Source organism: Triticum dicoccoides, chromosome 1B (assembly GCF_002162155.2).
Source record: "Triticum dicoccoides isolate Atlit2015 ecotype Zavitan chromosome 1B, WEW_v2.0, whole genome shotgun sequence".
Classification (NCBI taxonomy): domain Eukaryota; kingdom Viridiplantae; phylum Streptophyta; class Magnoliopsida; order Poales; family Poaceae; genus Triticum; species Triticum dicoccoides.
In genome coordinates this window covers 416,677,385-416,699,639 of record NC_041381.1, presented here as the reverse complement: position 1 = coordinate 416,699,639, position 22,255 = coordinate 416,677,385, and the positions used below count along the sequence as shown (strand labels likewise).

Sequence of the window (22,255 nt, the reverse complement as noted above, 5' to 3'; positions counted from 1 at the left end):
AAGTCATATCGGTATAAAATGCATGAAGAAGCTCCATGTTGATGGATCTTTGGACTCACTCATTTTTGAAAAGTTTGAGACATGCGAACCATGTCTATTGGTATATATGCATGAAGAAACTCCATGCAAATGGACCGTTTGAACCCACTTGATTTTGAATCACTTGAGACATGCAAATCATACCACATGGACAAGATGACTGAAAAGCCTTGGTTTCAGTAAAATGGAACTAGAAAGCAACTTGTTGGAAGTAACACATTTTGATGTGTGCAGTCCAATGAGTGCTGAGGCATGCAGTGAATATCGTTATGTTCTTACTTCACAGATGATTCGAGTAGATGTTGAGAATATTTTCTTGATGAAACACAAGTCTGAATTATTGAATGGTTCAAGTAATTTCAGAGTGAAGTAGAAGATCATTGTGACAAGAGGATTAAATGTCTATGATATGATCATAGAGATGAATATCTGAGTTACGAGTTTTGGCACACAATTAAGACATTGTGGAAATTGTTTCACAAATAATACCGCCTGGAACACCATAGTGTGAGGGTGTGTCCGAACATCATAGTTGCATCCTATTGGATATGGTGCGTACCATGATGTCTCTTATCGAATTACCACTATCGTTCATGGGTTAGGCATTAGAGACACCCGCACTCACTTTAATAGGGTACCACGTAATTCCGTTGAGATGACACCGGTTTAGAGAAACCTATGCTGTCATTTCTTAAAGGTTTGGGGCTGCGACACTTATGTGAAAAAGTTTCAGGTTGATAAGCTCGAATCCAAAGCGGATAAAATGCATCTTCATAGGACACCCAAAACAGTTGGGTATATCTCCTAATTCAGATCCGAAAGCAATAAGGATTGTTTCTTGTACCGGTTCCTTTCTCGAGGAAAAGTTTGTCTCGAAAAGTTGAGTGGGAGGATGGTGGAGACTTGATGAGGTTATTGAACCATCACTTCAACTAGTGTGTAGCAGGGCACAGGAAGTTGTTCCTGTGGCACCTACACCAATTGAAGTAGAAGCTTATGATAGTGATCATGAAACTTCGGATCAAGTCACTACCAAACCTTGTAGGACGACAAGGACACATACTACTTCGGAGTGGTACGGTGATCCTGTCTTGAAGATCATGTTGCTAGACAACAATGAACCTACGAGCTATGGGGAAGCGATGGTGGGCCCAAATTCCGACAAATGGTTAGAAGCCATGAAATCCGAGATAGGATCCATGTATCAGAACAAAGCATGGACTTTGGTGGACTTGCCCGATGATCGGCAAGCCATTAAGATAAATGGATCTTTAAGAAGAAGACAGACGAGGACGGTAATGTCACCGTCTATGAAGCTCGACTTATGGCGAAGAGTTTTTTCACAAGTTCAAGGAGTTGACTACGATGAGATTTTCTCATCCGTAGCGATGCCTAAGTCCGTCGGATTCATGTTAGCATTAGCTGCATTTATGAAATCTGGCAGATGGATGTCAAAACGAGTTTCCTTACCAGTTTTCGTAAGGAAAGGTTGTATGTAATACAATCAGAAAGGTTTTGTCGATCCTAAGGATGCTAAAAGGTATGCTAGCTCTAGCAATCCTTCTATGGACTGGAGTAAGCATCTCGGAGTTGGAATGTACGCTTTGATGAGATGATCAAAGATTTTGGATTTATACAAAGTTTATGAGAAAGTTGTATTTCCAAAGAAGTGAGTGGGAGCACTATAGAATTTCTGATGAGTATATGTTGTTGACATATTGTTGATCAGAAATGATGTAGAATTTCTAGAAAGCATATAGGGTTGTTTGAAAAGTGTTTTTCAATAGAAAACCTGGATTAAGCTACTTGAACATTGAGCATCAAGAACTATGAGGATAGATCAAAAACGCTTAATGGTACTTTCAAATGAGCATATACCTTGACATGATCTTGAAGGTGTTCAAGATGGATCAGTCAAAGAAGAAGTTCTTGCCTGAGTTGTAAGGTACGAAGTTAAGACTTAAAGCTCGACCTCGGCAGAAAAGAGAGAAAGGACGAAGGCCGTCCCCTATGCTTTAGACGTAGGCTCTACAGTATGCTATGATGTGTACCGCACCTGAAGTGTGCCTTGCCATGAGTCAGTCAAGGGGTACAAGAGTGATCCAAGAATGGATCATAGTACAGCGGTCAAAGTTATCCTTAGTAACTAGTGGACTAAGGAATTTTCTCGGTTATGGAGGTGATAAAGAGTTCGACGTAAAGAGTTACGACGATGCAAGCTTAACACCTATCCGGATAGCTCTGAGTAGAGATACCGGATACGTATAATGGAGCAACAATTTAGAATAGCTCCAAGTGGAACAGTTATTTGGAATGGCTCCAAATAGAACGTGGTAGCTACATCTAGGAGATGACATAGAGATTTGTAAAGCACACACGGATCTGAAAGGTTCAGACCTGTTCACTAAAACCTCTCTCACAAGCAACATGATCAAACCCAAAACTCTTTGGATGTTGGTCACATGGTGATGTGACCTGTCAGTGTTAATCACATGGTGATGTGAACTAGATTATTGACTCTAGTGCAAGTGGGAGACTGTTGGAAATATGCCCTAGAGGCAATAATAAATAAGTTATTATTATATTTCTTTGTTCATGATAATAGTCTTTTATTCATGCTATACCTGCATTATCCGGAAATCGTAATACACGTGTGAATACATAGACCACAATATGTCCCTAGTGAGCCTCTAGTTGACTAGCTCGTTGTGATCAACAGATAGTCATGGTTTCCTGGCTATGGACATTGGATGTCGTTGATAACGGGATCACATCATTAGGAGAATGATGTGATGGACAAGACCCAATCCTAAGCCTAGCACAAAGATCGTGTAGTTCGTATGCTAAAGCTTTTCTAATGTCAAGTATCTTTTCCTTAGACCATGAGATTGTGCAACTCCCGAATACCGTAGGAATGCTTTGGGTGTATCAAACGTCACAACGTAACTGAGTGGCTATAAAGGTGCATTACAGGTATCTCCGAAAGTGTCTGTTGGGTTGGCACGAATCGAGACTGGGATTTGTCACTCCGTGTAAACGGAGAGGTATCTCTGGGCCCACTCGGTAGGACATCATCATAATGTGCACAATGTGACCAAGGGGTTGATCACGGGATGATGTGTTACGGAACGAGTAAAGAGACTTGCCGGTAACGAGATTGAACAAGGTATCGGTATACCGACGATCGAATCTCGGGCAAGTAAAATACCGTTAGACAAAGGGAATTGTATACGGGATCGATTGAGTCCTTGACATCGTGGTTCATCCGATGAGATCATCGTGGAACATGTGGGAGCCAACATGGGTATCCAGATCCCGCTGTTGGTTATTGACCGGAGAACGTCTCGGTCATGTCTGCATGGTTCCCGAACCCGTAGGGTCTACACACTTAAGGTTCGATGACGCTAGAGTTATAAAGGAAGTTTGTATGTGGTTACCGAATGTTGTTCGGAGTCCAGGATGAGATCCCGGACATCACGAGGAGTTCCGGAATGGTCCGGAGGTAAAGATTTATATATGGGAAGTCCTGTTTTGGTCGCCGGAAAAGTTTCGCACTTTATCGGTATTGTACCGGGAGTGCTGAAAGGGGTCCGGGGGTCCACCGGGGGGGTCCACCTGCCCCGGGGGGGCACATGGGCTGTAGGGGGTGCGCCTTGGCCTATATGGGCCAAGGGCACCAGCCCCAAGAGGCCCATGCGCCAAGGAAACTTGGGGAGGGAAGAGTCCTCAAGAGGGAAGGCACCTCCGAGGTGCCTTGGGGAGGATGGACTCCTCCCCCCCTCTTGGCCGCACCCCTTCCTTGGAGGAAGGGGCAAGGCTGCGCCTCCCCCCTCTCCCTTGCCCCTATATATAGTGGAGGGGAGGGAGGGCATCCATACCTGAAGCCCTGGCGCCTCCCTCCCTCCCGTGACACCTCCTCCTCTCCCGTAGGTGCTTGGCAAAGCCCTGCAGGATTGCCACGCTCCTCCACCACCACCACGCCGTTGTGCTGCTGCTGGATGGAGTCTTCCTCAACCTCTCCCTCTCTCCTTGCTGGATCAAGGCGTGGGAGACGTCACCGGGCTGTACGTGTGTTGAACGCGGAGGTGCCGTCCGTTCGGCACTAGGATCATCGGTGATCTGAATCACGACGAGTACGACTCCATCAACCCCGTTCACTTGAACGCTTCCGCTTAGCGATCTACAAGGGTATGTAGATGCACTCTCCTTCCCCTCGTTGTTGGTCCCTCCATAGATAGATCTTGGTGACACGTAGGAAAATTTTGAATTTCTGCTACGTTCCCCAACAAGAAAATCCAAAGTCAACTAGGTTCCCCAAAGTATATGTCTAACCTTTGCATACTTTGCACACTCCATTTTGGCTTATCTTGGGTAGTTATCTATGTGAGGACCTGGAGATTTTCCGTAGCTTCAAAATGAGCCCAAGATCATCAAGATCGGAGTCCGGATGTAAAAGTTATGCATGTTTCAGTTCTGGGGTTCCTGCTGTTTTTTTATGGGCCGGACATCTGGGTCTTGGCCGGATGTTCGGGATCCTCCTGGAAATCCATCCGTCCATGTACATAAACTTTGCTGAAATGTTGTTTAAGTCTCCCGGATGTCCAGGGCCCCAACTTTGGCCAGATGTCCGGCCCGACACAGCCACTTACACTCGAACGGCCATATTTGCACTACCAATATATATAGCCTTCTTCCACCCCAAGAGAAGGTTGAGAAACACATTCATATGAACTGTAGAACACAAAAATGCTCCCTCTCACTTCTCCTACACCAAATCTTAGATCCCGGAGAGATTCCTGAGAGTTCTTGAGAGATTTTGCCAATCAAGTGATAGATCCACTCCCTCTCCCTCTTGTGACCAAAGGAATTCATGATTTGAGCAAGTCTTGAGTATTTCCCCCTTGATCTTGTTACTCTTGGAGGTTGGAGACTCCTAGGAGGTAGGAGTGCTCCGGTGAGGAATCAACTTTTGATTTTTCCCCGAAAAGTTTGTGAAGGTTTGGAGGCCGCCTCAAGGTCTACCACTAGTGGTTGAGAAACGCCTTCGCGGTGTTGTCTCAAAGGGAGAATAGGGTGAGCTTTCGTGGCGTTGGTGTGCCTTCATGGTAGCATCCACCTCTCTAACGGTGACTAGCTTTCCTCCAAGGAAGTGAACATCGGGATACATCCTCGTCTCTATGTCTTCAATTATCTCTAACCCTAGCCACTACTTGTGGTTTACTTTGGTCTCTTGACCTTGCATTCACTATATATTATTGTCCTCATTATATTGTGTTGGCTATTTCCTTGTAGAGATTGTTTAGGCCTACACTTTATATCCCGCAATTCATACATGCTACTAATGATATATCTTGTGTTTAGTGTGAATTGCTAACTTGTGTCATACACTTACCCATCTTTTGATATTGCTCAAGTAAGTTTGTGTAACTTACGTGTGCTTATTAGTATCCTTGTCATGGTCATCTTATTTAGATCAAGTTATTGGTGCACTTAGTTGAGCCTAGTATAATTTAAGATTTGTGCTTGAAAAGTATCCTCTTAGTTTATTTCCGCATTGGGATAAAGCCAAATCCGTAGAAGTTTTTAAAACGCCTATTCACCCCCCCCCTCTAGGCGACATCGTGATCCTTTCACCTATGGGTCCATAGTTAGTAGCTAGATGGCATCTTCTCTCTTTTTGATCTTCAATACAATGTTCTCCTCGGTGTTCTTGGAGATCTATTTGATGTAATGACTTTTTGCAGTGCGTTTGTCGGGATCCGATGAATTGTGAGTTTATGATCAGATCTATCCATGAGTATTATTTGGGTTTTCTCTGAACTCTTTTATGCTTGATTGTTGTAGCCTCGTATTTATTCTCTGATTTATTGGTTTGGTTTGGCCAACTAGATTGGTTTGTCTTGCCATGGGAAGAGGTGCTTTGTGATGGGTTCGATCTTGCGGTGCTCAATCCCCGTGACAGAAAGGGACATGACATGCATGTATTGTTGCTATTAAGGGTAACAAGATGGGATTTATTTCATATGTGAGTTTATCTTGTCTACATCATGTCATCTTGCTTAAGGTGTTACTCCATTCTTCCATGGACTTAATACACTACATGCATGATGGATAGCGGTCGATGTGTGGAGTAATAGTAGTAGATGAAGAATCATTTCGGTCTACTAATCTTGGACGTGGTGCCTATATACATGATCATTGCCTTGGATATCGTCATAATTATTTGTTTTTCTATCAGATGCCTAATAGTAATTTGTTTATCCACCGTATGCTATTTTCTCGAGAGAAGCCTCTAGTGAAAACTATGTCCCCCGGGTTTATTTTCTATTATATATTAAAACCAAAAATATCTTGCTGCAATTTTATTTTATTTTTTATTTTGTCAGATCTATCTATCAAAATCTATACAATTTAATCTTGCTCATAACCATTGAGGGATTGACAACCCCTCTACGCGTTGGGTTGCAAGTATTTGTTGTTTGTGTGCAGGTGTTGTTTACATAGTGCTGCTTGGTTCTCCTACTGGATTGATAACCTTGGTTTCAAAACTGGGGGTGAAACTTATTTCTACTGTACTGCATCATACTCTCCTCTTCGAGGAAATCCCAACACAGCTCACAAGTAGCATGGCGTCCCATGCAGCTGAAGGGGGAGCGACGGGTGCAGGCGCACGCACGGGCATGGGCGCGGCGGGTGCAGGCACACACATGGGGACCGGCGCGGCAGGTGTAGGGCACGCACGAGCACAGGCACAGGCGTTGGCGCTTGCACGTACATGAGCTCGCACGGATCCACGGGGACCTCGCTGATGCCCGCGGTTTCCAGCATTGTGATGGTGCTCGACGATGAGCCCGTCAATGCCACGGGGATGGTCGTTGTTACGGGGATGGGAGCTGGGACGGGCTCGGGGTCAACATGAAGGAAATATCCCCTAGAGGCAATAAAAAAGTTATTATTTATTTCCTTATTTCATGACAAATGTTTATTATTCATGCTAGAATTGTAGTAATCGGAAACTTAGTACATGTGTGAATACATACACAAAACATATTGTCCCTAGTATGCCTCTACTTGACTAGCTTGTTAATCAAAGATGGTTATGTTTTATAACCATAGACATGTGTTGTCATTTGATGAACGGGATCACATCATTAGGAGAATGATGTGATGGACATGACCCGTCCGTTAGCTTGGCATTATGATCGTTACAGTTTCATTGCTACTGATTTCTTCATGACTTATACATGTTCCTCAAACTATGAGATTATGTAACTCCCGGATACCGGAGGAACACTTTGTGTGCTATCAAACGCCACAACGTAAATGGGTGATTATAAAGATGCTCTACAAGTGTCTCCGAAGGTGTTTGTTGGGTTGGCATAGATCGAGATTAGGATTTGTCACTCCGTGTTTTGGAGAGGTATCTCTGGGCCCTCTCGGTAATGATCATCACTATAAGCCTTGCAAGCAATGTGACTAATGAGTTAGTTGCAAGATGAAGTATTACGGAACGAGTAAAGAGACTTGCCGGTAATGAGATTGAACTAGGTATGATGTGAAGGAAATATGCCCTAGAGGCAATAATAATGTTATTATTTATTTCCTTATTTCATGATAAATGTTTATTATTCATGCTAAAATTGTATTAACCGGAAACATAATACATGTGTGAATACATAGACAAACATAGTGTCACTAGTATGCCTCTACATGACTAGCTTGTTGATCAAACATGGTTGTGTTTCCTAGCCATAGACATGAGTTGGCGTATTTCGAGATTAGGATTTGTCACTCCGACTGTCGGAGAGGTATCTCTAGGCCCTCTCGGTAATGCACATCACTATAAGCCTTGCAAGCAATGTAGCTAATGAGTTAGTTACGGGATGATGCATTACATAACGAGTAAAGAGACTTGCCGGTAATGATATTGAACTAGGTATTGAGAAACCGACGATCGAATCTCGGACAAGTAACATACCGATGACAAAGGGAACAATGTATGTTGTTATGCGGTTTGACCAATAAAGATCTTCGTAGAATATGTGGGAGCCAATATGAGCATCCAGGTTCCTCTATTGGTTATTGACTGGAGACGTGTCTAGGTCATGTCTACATAGTTCTCGAACCCGTAGGGTCCGCACGCTTAAAGTTAGATGACGATTATATTATGAGTTTATGTGTTTTGATGTACGGAATATAGTTCGGAGTCCCGTATGTGATCACAGACATGACGAGGAGTCTCGAAATGGTCGAGACATGAAGATTGATATATTGGACGACTATAGTCGGACACCGGAATGGTTCCGGGGGTTATCGGAACCCCCCGGGGGTTAATGGGCCTCATGGGCCCTAAGTGGAGAAGAGGAGGGGCGGCCAGGGCAGGCGCGCCCCCTCCCCCTCTAGTCCAAATAGGACAAGGAGGGGGGCGGCGCCCCCCCTTTCCTCTCCTCCCTGGTGCGCCTCCTCCTGGTCGGCCGCCCCCTCCCCCTTGCTCCTTTATATACTGGGGCAGGGGGCACCTCTAGACACAACAATTGATCATTGATCTATTAGCCGTGTGCGGTGGCCCCTCCACCATATTCCACCTCGCTAATATCATAGAGGTGCTTAGGCGAAGCCCTGCATCGGTAGAACATCATCATCTTCACCACGCCGTCGTGCTGACGGAACTCTCCCTCAAAGCTCGGCTGGATCGGAGTTCGAGGGACGTCATCGAGCTGAACGTGTGCAGAACTCGGAGGTGTCGTACGTTCGGTACTTGGATCGGTCGGATCATGAAGACGTACGACTACATCAACCGCGTTGTGCTAACGCTTCCGCTTTCGGTCTATGAGGGTACGTGGACAACACTCTCCCCTCTCGTTGCTATACATCACCATGATCTTGCGTGTGCGTAGGAATTTTTTTGAAATTACTACGTTCCCCAACAGTGGTATCCGAGCCAGGTTTTATGCATAGATGTTATATGCACGAATAGAACACAAGTGAGTTGTGGGCGATACAAGTCATACTGCTTACCAGCATGTCATAATTTGGTTCGGCGGTATTGTTGGATGAAGCGGCCCGGACCGACATTACGCGTACGCTTACGCGAGACTGGTTCTACCGACGTGCTTTGCACACAGGTGGCTGGCGGGTGTCAGTTTCTCCAACTTTAGTTGAACTGAGTGTGGCTACGGCCGGTCCTAGAGAAGGTTAAAACAACACTAACTTGACGAACTATCGTTGTGGTTTTGATGCGTAGGTAAGAATGGTTCTTGCTCAGCCCGTAGCAGCCACGTAAAACTTGCAACAACAAAGTAGAGGACGTCTAACTTGTTTTTGCAGGGCATGTTGTGATGTGATATGGTCAAGACGTGATGCTACATTTTATTGTATGAGATGATCATGTTTTGTAACAGAGTTATCGGCAACTGGCAGGAGCCATATGGTTGTCACTTTATTGTATGCAATGCAATCGCCATGTAATTGTTTTACTTTATCACTAAGCGGTAGCAATAGTCGTAGAAGCAATAGTTGGCGAGACGATAACGATGCTACAATGGAGATCAAGGTGTCGCACCGGTGACGATGGAGATCATGACGATGTTTCAGTGATGGAGATCATGAGCACAAGATGATGACGGCCATATCATGTCACATGTTTTGATTGCATGTGATGTTTATCTTTTATGCATCTTATTTTGCTTAGTACGGCGGTAGCATTATAAGATGATCCCTTACTAAGTTTCAAGGTATAAGTGTTCTCCCTGAGTATGCACCGTTGCTACAGTTCGTCATGCGGACACACCACGTGATGATCGGGTGTGATAAGCTCTACGTTCACATACAACGGGTGCAAGCCAGTTTTGCACATGTAGAATACTCGGGTTAGACTTGACGAGCCTAGAATATGCAGATATGGCCTCGGAACACTAAGACCTAAAGGTCGAATGTGAATCATATAGTAGATATGATCAACATAGTGATGTTCACCATTGAAAACTACTCCATCTCACGTGATGATCGGACATGGTTTAGTTGACTTGGATCACATGATCATTTAGATGACTAGAGGGATGTCTGTCTAGGTGGGAGTTCTTAAGTAATATGATTAATTGAACTTTAATTTATCATGAACTTAGTCGTGATAGTTATTTTGCATGTCTATGTTATTGCAGATCAATGGCCCGTGCTACCGTTCATTTGAATTTTAATGCGTTCCTAGAGAAAGCTAAGTTGAAAGATGATGGCAGCAATTACACAAACTCGGTCCATAACTTGAAGAATATCCTCATTGCTACACAAAAGAATTACGTCCTGGAAGCACCGCTAGGTGCTAGGCGTGCTGCAGACGCAACTGATGACGTTAAGAATGTCTGGCAAAGCAAGGCTGGTTACTACTTGATAGTTCAGTGTGCCATGCTTTATGGCTTGGAATAGGGACTTCAAAGACGTTTTGAACGTCATGGAGCATATGAGATGTTCCAAGAGTTGAAGTTAATATTTCAAGCAAATGCCCGAGTTGAGAGATATGAAGTCTCCAACAAGTTCTATAGCTGCAAAATGGAGGAGAATAGTTCTGTCAGTGAACACATACTCAGAATAACTGGGTACCATAACCACTTGACTCAGCTGGTAGTTAATCTTCCTAATGATAGTGTCATTGACAGAGTTCTTCAATCACTTCCACCAAGCTATAAAGGCTTCGTGATGAACTATAATATGCAAGGGATGAACTAGACAATTACCGAGCTCTTCACAATGCTAAAGGCTGCGGAGGTAGAAATCAAAAAGGAGCATCAAGTGTTGATGGTCAACAAGACCACTAGTTCCAAGAAAAAGGGCAAAGTGAAGAAGGGGAACTTCAAGAAGAATGGCAAGAAAGTTGCTGCTCAGGAGAAGAAACCCTAGTCTGGACCTAAGCCTGAAACTGAGTGCTTCTACTGCAAAGGGTCTGGTCACTGGAAGCGGAACTGCCCCAAGTATTTGGCGGATAAGAAGGATGGCAAAGTGAAAGGTATATTTGATATACATATTATTGATGTGTACCTTACTAAAGCTCGTAATAGCGCCTGGGTATTTGATACTGGTTCTATTGCTCATATTTCCAACTCAAAACAGGGGCTACGAATTAAACGAAGATTGGCTAAGGACAAGGTGACGATGCACGTAGGAAATGGTTCCAAGGTAGATGTGATCGCCATTGGCACGCTACCTCTACATCTACCTTCAGGATTAGTTTTAGACCTGAATAATTGTTATTTGGTGCCAGCTTTGAGCATGAACATTATATCTAGATCTTGTTTGATGCAAGATGGCTATTCATTTAAATCAGAGAATAATGGTTCATCTGTTTATATGAGTAATATCTTTTATGGTCATGCACCCTTGTTGAGCGGTCTATTTTTGTTAAATCTGAATCGTGATGATACACATGTTCATAATATTGAAGCCAAAAGATGCAAAGTTGATAATGATAGTGCAACTTATTTGTGGCACTGCCGTTTGGGTCATATTGGTGTAAAGCGCACCATGCTGATGGACTTTTGGAATCACTTGATTATGAATCACTTGATGATTGCGAACCGTGCCTCATGGGCAAGATGACTAAAACTCCGTTCTCCGGAACAATGGAACGAGCTACTGACTTATTGGAAATAATACAAACCGATGTATGTGGTCCAATGAGTGTTGAGGCTCGTGGCGGGTATCGTTATTTTCTTACCTTCACAGATGATTTGAGCAGATATGGGTATATCTGCTTAATGAAGCATAAGTATGAAACATTTGAAAAGTTCAAAGAATTTCAGAGTGAAGTGAAAAATCATCGTAACAAGAAAATAAAGTTTCTACGATCTGATCATGGAGGCGAATATTTGAGTTACGAGTTTGGTCCTCATTTGAAACAATGTGGAATAGTTTCACAACTTATGCCACCTGGAACACCACAGCAAAATGGTGTGTCCGAACATCGTAACCGTACTTTATTGGATATGGTGCGATCTATGATGTCTCTTACTGATTTACCGCTATCGTTTTGGGGTTATGCTTTAGAGACGGTTGCATTCACTTTAAATAGGGCACCATCAAAATTCGTTGAGACAACGCCTTATGAACTGTGGTTTGGCAAGAAACCAAAGTTGATGTTTCTTAAAGTTTGGGGCCGCGATGCTTAAGTGAAAAAGCTTCAACCTGATAAGCTCGAACCCAAATCGGAGAAGTGTGTCTTCATAGGATACCCAAAGGAAACTGTTGGGTACACCTTCTATCACAGATCCAAAGGCAAGATATTCGTTGCTAAGAATGGATCCTTTCTAGAGAAGCAGTTTCTCTCAAAAGAAGTGAGTAGGAGGAAAGTAGAACTTGATGAGGTAATTGTATCTTCTCCCTTATTGGAAAGTAAGTTCATCACAGAAATTAGTTCCACTGATTCCTACACCAATTAGTGAGGAAGCTAATGATGATGATCATGAAACTTCAGATCAAGTTACTACTGAACATTGTAGGCCTTCCAGAGTGCGATCCGCACCAGAGTGGTACGGTAATCCTGTTCTGGAAGTCATGTTACTAGACCATGGTGAACCTACGAACTATGAGGAAGTGATGATGAGCCCAGATTCCGTGAAATGTCTTGAGGCCATGAAATCTGAGATGGGATCAATGTATGAGAACAAAGTGTGGACTTTGGTGGATTTGCCCGATGATCGGCAAGCCATAGAAGTTGACACTGACCATAATGTTACTGTCTACAAAGCTCGACTTGTTGTGAAAGGTTTTCGACAAGTTCAAGGAGTTGACTACGATGAGACTGTCTCACCCGTAGCGATGCTTAAGTCTGTCTGAATCATGTTAGCAATTGCCGCATTTTATGATTATGAAATATGGCAGATGGATGTCAAAACTGCATTCCTGAATGGATTTCTGGAAGAAGAGTTGTATATGATGCAACCAGAAGGTTTTGTCAATCCAAAGGGTGCTAACAAAGTGTGCAAGCTCCAGCAATTCATTTATGGACTGGTACAAGCCTCTCGGAGTTGGAATAAACGCTTTGATAGTGTGATCAAAGCATATGGTTTTATACAGACTTTTGGAGAAGCCTGTATTTACAAGAAAGTGAGTGGGAGCTCTGTAGCATTTCTAATATTATATGTGGATGACATATTGTTGATTGGAAATGATATATAATTTCTAGATAGCATAAAGGGATACTTGAATAAGAGTTTTTCAATGAAATACCTCGGTGAAGCTGCTTACATATTGGGCATCAAGATTTATAGAGATAGAGACGCTTAATTGGACTTTCACAAAGCACATACCTTGATAAAGTTTTAAAGAAGTTCAAAATGGATCAGTCAAAGAAAGGGTTCTTGCATGTATTACAAGGTGTGAAGTTGAGTCAGACTCAATGCCCGACCACTTCAGAAGATAGAGAGAAAATGAAAGTCATTCCCTATGCTTCAGCCATAGGTTCTATCATGTATGCAATGCTGTGTACCAGACTTGATGTGTGCATTTCTATAAGTATAGCAGGGATGTACCAAAGTAATCCCGGAGTGGAGCACTGGACAGCGGTCAAGAACATCCTGAAATACCTGAAAAGGACTAAGGATATGTTTCTCGTTTATGGAGGTGACAAAGAGCTCATTGTAAATGGTTATGTCGATGCAAGCTTTGACACTGATCCGGATGACTCTAAGTCGCAATCCGGATACGTATTTTTATTGAACGGTGGAGCTGTCAGTTGGTGCAGTTCCAAGCAAAGCGTTGTGGCGGGATATATGTGTGAAGCGGAGTACATAGCTACTTCGGAAGCAGCAAATGAAGGAGTCTGGATGAAGGAGTTCATATCCGATCTAGGTGTCATACCTAGTGCATCGGGTCCAATGAAAATCTTTTGTGACAATACTGGTGCAATTGCCTTGGCGAAGGAATCCAGATTTCACAAAAGAACCAAGCACATCAAGAGACGCTTCAATTCCATACGTCATCAAGTGTCGTTGGGAGACATAGAGAATTGCAAGATACATACGGATATGAATGTTGCAGACCCGTTGACTAAGCCTCTTCCACGAGCAAAACATGATCAGCACCAAAACTCCATGGGTGTTAGAAACATTACTTTGTAATCTAGATTATTGACTCTACTGCAAGTGGGAGACTGAAGGAATTATGCCCTAGAGGCAATAATAAAGTTATTATTTATTTACTTATTTCATGATAAATGTTTATTATTCATGCTAGAATTGTATTAACCAGAAACTTAGTACATGTGTGAATACATACACAAAACATATTGTCCCTAGTATGCCTCTACTTGACTAGCTCGTTAATCAAAGATGGTTATGTTTCCTGACATGTGTTGTCATTTGATGAACGGGATCACATCACTAGGAGAATGATATGATGGACATGACTCATCCGTTAGCTTGGCATTATGATCATTACAGTTTCATTGCTATTGATTTCTTTATGACTTATACATGTTCCTCAAACTATGAGATTATGCAACTCCCGGATACCGGAGGCACACTTTGTGTGCTATCAAACATCACAACGTAAATGGGTGATTATAAAGATGCTCTACAGGTGTCTCCGAAGGTGTTTATTGGGTTGGCATAGATCGAGAATAGGATTTGTCACTCCGTGTTTCAGAGAGGTATCTCTGGGCCCTCTCGGTAATGCTCATCACTATAATCCTTGCAAGCAATGTGACTAATGAGTTAGTTGCAGGATGAAGTATTATGGAACGAGTAAAGAAACTTGTCGGTAACGAGATTGAACTAGGTATGATGATACCGACGATCGAATCTCGGCTAAGTAACATACCAATGACAAAGGGAACAATGTATGCTGTTATGCGATTTGACCGATAAAGATCTTCGTAGAATATGTAGGAGACAATATGAGCATCCAGGTTCCACTATTGGTTATTGGTCGGAGATGTGTCTCGATCATGTCTACATAGTTCTCGAACCCATAGGGTCCGCACGCTTAACATTTGATGACGATATGTATTATGAGTTATGTGTCTTTGATGACCAAAGTTTATTCAGAGTCCCGAATGAGATCACGGATGTGACGAGGAGTCTCAAAATGGTCGAGACATAAATATTGATATATTGGACCATGTTATTCGGACACCTGAAGTGTTCCGGGTGGTTTCGGGTAAAAACGGAGTGCCAGAGGGGTTACCGAACCCCCCCGGGGGAACTAATGGGCCACCATGGGAATTAGTGGAGAGAGAGGAGGGCCGCGGGAGGGCTGCCCCCCTTGGGTCCGAATTGGACTAGGGGAAGGGGTTGGCGCCCCCTTTCCTACTCCCTCTCCCTCTCCTTCCTTCCCCCTCTCTTTCTTGGAGGGGAATCCTACTAGGACTAGGAAGTCCTAGTAGGACTCCTCCTCTTGGGGCGCGCCATAGGGCCATTCGGCCTCCCCCTCCCTCCTTTATATACGGGGGCACGGGGCACCCTAGGATACACAAGTTTCTCTTAACCGTGTGCGGTGCCCCCCTCCACAGTTACACACCTCGATCATACCATCGTAGTGTTTAGGCGAAGCCCTGCGCCGGTAACATCATCATCACCATCACCACGCCGTTGTGCTGACGGAACTCACCCTCGTCCTCAACCGGATCAAGAGCACAAGGGACGCCATCGAGCTAAATGTGTGCTGAAAGCGGAGGTGTCGTACGTTCGGTACTTGGATCGGTTGGATCGCGAAGAAGTTCGACTACATCAAACGCGTTACTAAACGCTTCCGCTTTCGGTCTACGAGGGTACGTGGACACACTCTCCCCTCTCGTTGCTATGCATCTCCTAGATAGATCTTGCGTGATCGTAAGAATTTTTTTGAAATTACTGCGTTCCACAACACAACATCCTCCGTGGCTAGCTCGTTCAGGGCTATGTTCGTGAGGTCCCTCCTTATATTCTATCTCCTCGGGGTCGGGGTCGACTTCACCAAACCAGAAGACTAGTGGCATACGATCCTTATGCGCCATGGCATAGGTGGATATCTGGATGCTAGGAGGCGGGAGAGGGGAATGGGAGGCGAAGAGAGAGGATTTTGAGTGAGCGGGCAGTAAGTCCTCCTATTAAACAGCGGCTCGGGCGTCCTTAATGGAGAAGTTGGGAGCGAGGCAGGCGGCGATGGAGTCAAAGGGCCCGCTTCCCGGTGAGCCTGCACAGCGTACTGCTCGCACGCCTTCCGGCGAGCCTGCGCAGTGGAGGACTGCTTGCACGCCTCTTGTCTACTCAAAGAGCTACCCGCACGTCACCTCCTAGCCAATAAAAAGAGGGATGTGTTGCGGCACGTAAATGGTCAGTAGAACGCCGCGATTTATAAATGATACAACTTTTTGCGATGGTAACATCACAATTATTTCTTCCAAAATGCCTTTATCGGTTGTTAGTCTGTGCATCTCTTCTCAAATTGGATATGGAAAATACCAAAACATATTTGTGCTATATCATGATACCCTGCCCAACTTCATGAATTTCATCTGAGTTTTGGATTTACTAGAATTTAAATCAATATTCAATGTTGGCTCTATAAAAAAATAAAAAACTTGTCTCGAATTGGAAAACAAAACCCTACAATGCCTATATGTGCCCTGCCATGACACCATGCCAAGTTTCATGAGTTTCTGATGAGTTTTGAATTTGCCAGAATTTAATAACAAAGTTTCTCAATGTTTGCTGTCAATCCACAACACCGAGATGTTTGAAATCCATTCTCATTTCTTACATGGGACCTAAACATGCACCCAAGGACACAAATATGTTTTTCAACCCGTTTTGGTGCACTGGAGCATGTGTTTGCGGTTCAAATTTGAATTATGCACATTAAATGCCTACAAAACTCAGTTAATCTATAAAAGGGTCAAACGAACCCTGAATAATTCCAAATTTTAACACGACACTCCTATTGGTCAATGTTACATCTACAAAAAAATCAAGGTAATAAGAGGCATCGAATGTTGTATCGCCCACAAAGGTGATACATGTTCCTTATCAAAATCACGAGGCTTATTGTGAGAAGCTCCGATTTGTAAGAAGCTTTTACCAAAACTTGTCCCAAACTAGACAAAAATTGTACCACGGCATAAATGTGCCATGCCATGACACCATGCCAAGTTTCATGAATTTCAGACGAGTTTTGGATGTACGGGGATTTAAAAACCAAGATTCTCAATGTCTGTGGCCGAGCTACTATCTTGAGATGTTTTAAATTCATTCTCATTTCTTGCATAGGACCTAAACATGCACCCAAGGACACATATATAATTTTTAACCCATTTTGGTGCACTGGAGCATGTGCCTGTAATTCAAATTTGAATTATGCACATTAAATGCCTAGAGAACTCAATTAATGTATAAAAAAGGTCAAACGAATCCTGAATAATTTCATATTTCAGCACGACACTCCTATTGGTCTATGTTTCCTCCGGGGAAAATTCAAGGTGAGAAGAGGCACAGAATGTCGTTTTGCCCACAAGGGTGACACATTCCCTATCGAAACCACGATGCTTCTTGTGAGAAGCTGCGGTTTGTAAGGGTGACACTCCCATTGTACCAAAACTTGCTTTAAATTGGACAAAAAAATCACCACGGCATATATGTGCCATGTCATGACACCATGCCAAGTTTCATGAATTTCACGCGAGTTTTGGATTTACAGGAATTTGAAAAACCAAGATTCTCAATGTTTACGTCGGAACCATGACGCCAAGATGTTTGAAATTCATTTCCATTTATTGCATGGGACCTAAACATGCACCCAAGGACACATATACGATTTTACAACCCATTTTGGTGCACTAGAGCATGTACTTGCAGTTCAAATTTGAATTCTGCACATTATATGTCTAGTAAACTCAATTAATGTATAAAAAGATCAAACGAACCCTGAATAGTTTCATATTTTAACACGACACTCCTATAGTTGCATGTTCACTGCAGGTAAATGTTCAAGCAATTCAAACATCGTCCTTTGTCGATGCGACCCCATTTTATCTTTCCAAGTACATCACAAACAGTTGGCAGTAAGGCTACACCAAGTTGTTGTTCTTTAATTTGATAACATCCTAGTTGATAGAAAATATCTTGATAATCATATGATGCGTGTTGTGATAAAGTGCTATGTAGCCAGGAATTGTTTCGCGACATTAATAAGTGGACCTTTTGCACTGCCCAACTCATTTTCTTAGGCATCTTTGTTTCCTCAAATGGCATAAAGTTGATGAGTTTAAGATTGGCATGATAGAAAGTTGGCATCAACCCACCAATGTGACACAAGTACCGAGTTTGCCATTTATGAGCTTTCTAAGTTTGTCGGGCCGACATCATCCCCCTCAACGCAGACTGTATCAAAATTATAATCCTTTTGCTCGAGAGTTTGAGCTTTACGGAAGGCGGCTTCAGCTATCGCCCCTTGGACCTCGCCTTTGGCACGGATTGACAATTACATTTCGAGGCATGGCTCGTGCTAGGTTGAAAGACAAGGCAACTATCTACTACAATTTGTTCAAAGTCAAAGTCTGGCAAAGCGTCAAGTGCACAATGGGTGATACTCTTTCTTAGATTTCTTCACAATATTCCAACACAACACTACTCCCTCTATGTTTGAAATGCTTGTTTTTGGGATATTTATACGGTCTACTTTGATAATCTATTAAAAATAGTTATACATTGCAATATTGTAAGTTTGATGTCTTCAATGTTGACAACTCTTCTGGATTGATAATCAAACATGTAAAGGTTGACCAATGCAATTTCTACAACGAGTAACATTTTGAAAAGGAATGAGTGGTAATAGATTTACCCCTTTTTTGTTGTGGAATTGATACTAACACAATTCATGAGATTCGTCCACAAAATTGTTATTTAATGTGATGAAGACTTCTAAGATAACTAACTTAACTAACATGTTTTCGAGAATCTTTCTATATTTTTAGTATCAAAACTGAAAGGAGAAATTTTGTTTCTACCACTCTAATTTTTGCCAATTTTGCTTATGCCACTCTCAAATTTGACATCTAACTTTTGCCACTCTTAGATTTTGACAATGTATCATAATTGACATTCAGTGGCAAAAGCAAAAAAGATTAGAGTGGCAATTGTGATACATTGTCAAAAGCTAACAGTGACAAAAGTAAAAATTAATATTTTTTGCTCGCTCCCTCGTTTCCCTCCACTACCCCCCGCACGCGCCGCCACACGCCACGCACCACCACCAACCCAAGAAGCTCCCTCTCCTGTCTCCTCTTCCTTCTTCCTTCTCTCTCACAGGCACAAGAGTAGGTGCCGCCGGCCGGCATCGAGATTCGAGACCGGCCATGTCGGCGTCGCCCGAGTTCTACAAGCCGGCGCCGGCCTTCTCCCCATGCCGCTCGCCGCTTGCCCCGCGCGGAGATGTCACCGCAGGAGCGGCCGGCGGAGCAGGAGTAGCAGGAGGAGTGGATCAGCAGGCAGGCGCGTGGGAGGAGCAGTGCTGCCGGACGCCGACGGGCAAGGGGAGCGAGCTGAAGCAGGCGGCCGTGACGTGCCCGCCGGCGCCGAGGAAGCCGCGGGCGCCGGCCGCGCCGTGCCGGAAGCGGCTGTTCGAGGTGGAGGTGTTCAGCCTGCGGCTGGAGGAGCTGGAGCGCCTCTTCTGGCGCCCGCACGCGCCGCCTCCGCCGCCCGAGAAGAAGGTCAAGCTCAAGCGCCGCAGGGTCGCGCCGCCGAGCGCCTCGCCGTCGCCGGGGCCCAGCAAGAGCTAGCTCGCTAGCAGGACGTGCGTCTGCCGGCCGGCCAAGCCGTTTTGGCCTGCCGGTGCTGGTCGCGGTAGGCAGCTAGTGTAAGATTTGGTACCGCGTTTTTACTGCTGTACTCGTGCTCTATGCTACTACTACTCGATTAGGTCAGTTCGTGGTACCCGTAGCTAGGTAGCAGTAGTAGCAGGAGCAGTTCTTTCTTTTTACTGTATGTGATACCCCGTAGCACCATTGGCGTACCCAGCGTGTGTGCAAGGTGTGCCGTGGCACACCCAGAAAAATTCGATTTTTTTTATTACCATATGATATTTAGGCCCAAATCAACCCAAGCCCAGCGTGGCAGCGCCCCAGCCCATCTACTCCCGAGCGAGAGAGGCAGCGAGCCATCGATACAGTCCGTCGGCCAGGCAAAGCGCAGCCGCTGAAAGACCTAATCCAGCGCCCCCCTGCCCCCCATCCCCGTCCGGCCATCCCCATCCCCATCCGGCCATCCCGCCGGGGTCGTCCGCTGGACCGCCGTTCCTTGCCTCCTTCCACCGAGAAGGCGAGAAGAGTCGCCGCTCTGCTCCCCTTCGAGCGCTCCTTGCCTGGCTGGTGGATCTGCAGCCACCACGAGCCGCCGCCCGCCGGTCGCCGGACGTCCGAACTCCGTAGCCCGGCGGAGATGAGGAGCTGCTGCCCAAGCTTCTGAATGGCTTAATCCCTGCTGAATTCCTAGTTCGTGACGCCCTTTGGTTTTTGGGTGAGCTTCTGTCAATAGTACATTGTATATCCATTCAGTTAATTTGCTGTCCTAAACTGCCAATTGATTCTTAAATTTTTTGCACGAGGGATGATATTTGGTGCAGTGCATTGAAGGGAATATGTTGCCAATTGAGTAGTAGTATTGTTCAATCTTAAAGTTGTGCTTGTACTAATAGTTGTGTTTTTTGTTGTAATTGTAGAACCAAAGATGAAGAGGAATGGTGACATTCAGTCCTTTTTTCGGAATTATGAGGCTGCTAAAAGAAAGAAGGTTGCAGCCGAAGAGCAACCTGAAGATATAGTGTCAAATATTGAAGATGAAGCAGTCCATAATCCACCTCCAGTCCATTCTGCAGAGATTGAATTTGATATTGAAGATGAAGCAGTCCATTCCGATGCAGAGATTGAAAGTGATTGTGAAGATGAAGCAGTCCATTCTCCGTGTGCAAGGCCATATAATATTCAAAGGCTTCCTCCTGATCCAAGGGAGAGGATTCCTATTTCAGAGTATGATGTCGATGATCAAGATGAAGTTCGGAGACGATACATTGCAAAGCAAGCAGTCCAACCATATGCACACAACTTTCAAGTCAGAAAAATCTATGGTAAAAATCGACACTTCAACTTTGTTTGGTTTGAGACCTATAAATGGTTAGAATATAGTGTCAAATATGAGGCAGCATTTTGCTTTGTGTGTTATTTGTTCAAAGGAAAATCGAATGGGGGGCCTAGGGGTGATGCCTTTGTTAATGGTGGTTGGAAAAATTGGTATAAGCCCGATGCATTGGTCAAACATGTTTTCAATCTTGACTTGATGCTTGTTATTCTTGGCTATACAAATGAGTTGTCCAAATCTTTGCAAAAGAGAGATCAAGATATTGTCAATGCAATGACACTTGTTAGTTTGGCAAAGAGTAGAATGCAACACATGAGGTCTCATGGTTGGGAAGAATTTCTTGCAAAGCTAACCTTATTTTGCAACAAACATGACATTCAAGTTCCTTTGTGGGAGGATATTTATGAGCCTAATCGAAGATCACGTCGGTATTATGAAGTACAAACAAATGATGATCGTTATAGAAGAGAAGTATATCTTGGTGTCATTGATCAAACCATTCAAGATCTTGACAATCGGTTTGATGAGGTTAATACGGAGTTGCTTATTTGCATGTCGGCTTTGAATCCCCTCAATTCATTTGCTTCTTATGATGCACTCAAGGTAATGAGACTTGCTGAATTCTATCCCATGGACATTTCAAGCACAGATTTGATAAGGCTAGAATTTCAACTTACTAATTTTATTGATGATATGAGACAAGATGATAGGTTTAGAAATGCAAGTAATATTGGTGAGCTCTCTATTATGCTTGTTGCAACAAAGAAGCATGTTCTTTATGACTTGGTCTACTTACTCATCAAATTGATATTGATTTTACCGGTGGCGACGGCAAGTGTTGAAAGAGTATTTTCAGCAATGAATCTAGTGAAAAATAAGTTGAGGACTACTATGGGTGATGATCGCTTGAATGATTGCTTGGTGACATTTATTGAACGGGATGTGTTCATGGAAGTAAGCGAAGATGACATAGTTAATGCTTTCATGGCAATGCAAAAACGTAGAGTTACCTAGTGATGTAAGTTTCTACTTATGCTTCTTTCATGTAAGACTATTCCTATTGTAATTGAGCACATTTGAGATATATTTTGTGAACTAAATTGTTGTGAGATTTGCATTAA

The 22,255-nt window shown here is 43.7% G+C and overlaps 2 protein-coding genes across 2 annotated transcripts; both read left to right on the top strand.

Moving 5' to 3' along the window:
* Positions 1–19,202: 19,202 nt before the first annotated feature.
* On the top strand, positions 19,203–20,001 carry LOC119338474 (cyclin-dependent protein kinase inhibitor SMR1-like). Its single transcript, XM_037610808.1, has one exon. It carries the CDS (start codon positions 19,358–19,360, stop codon positions 19,778–19,780), a length of 423 nt encoding a protein of 140 aa, XP_037466705.1. The 5' UTR covers positions 19,203–19,357; the 3' UTR covers positions 19,781–20,001.
* An 81-nt stretch (positions 20,002–20,082) lies between these two features.
* On the top strand, positions 20,083–22,255 carry LOC119338463. The gene is made up of 2 exons (XM_037610799.1): positions 20,083–20,516; positions 20,719–22,255. Exon 2 carries the CDS (start codon positions 20,727–20,729, stop codon positions 22,146–22,148), a length of 1,422 nt encoding a protein of 473 aa, XP_037466696.1. The 5' UTR covers positions 20,083–20,516; positions 20,719–20,726; the 3' UTR covers positions 22,149–22,255.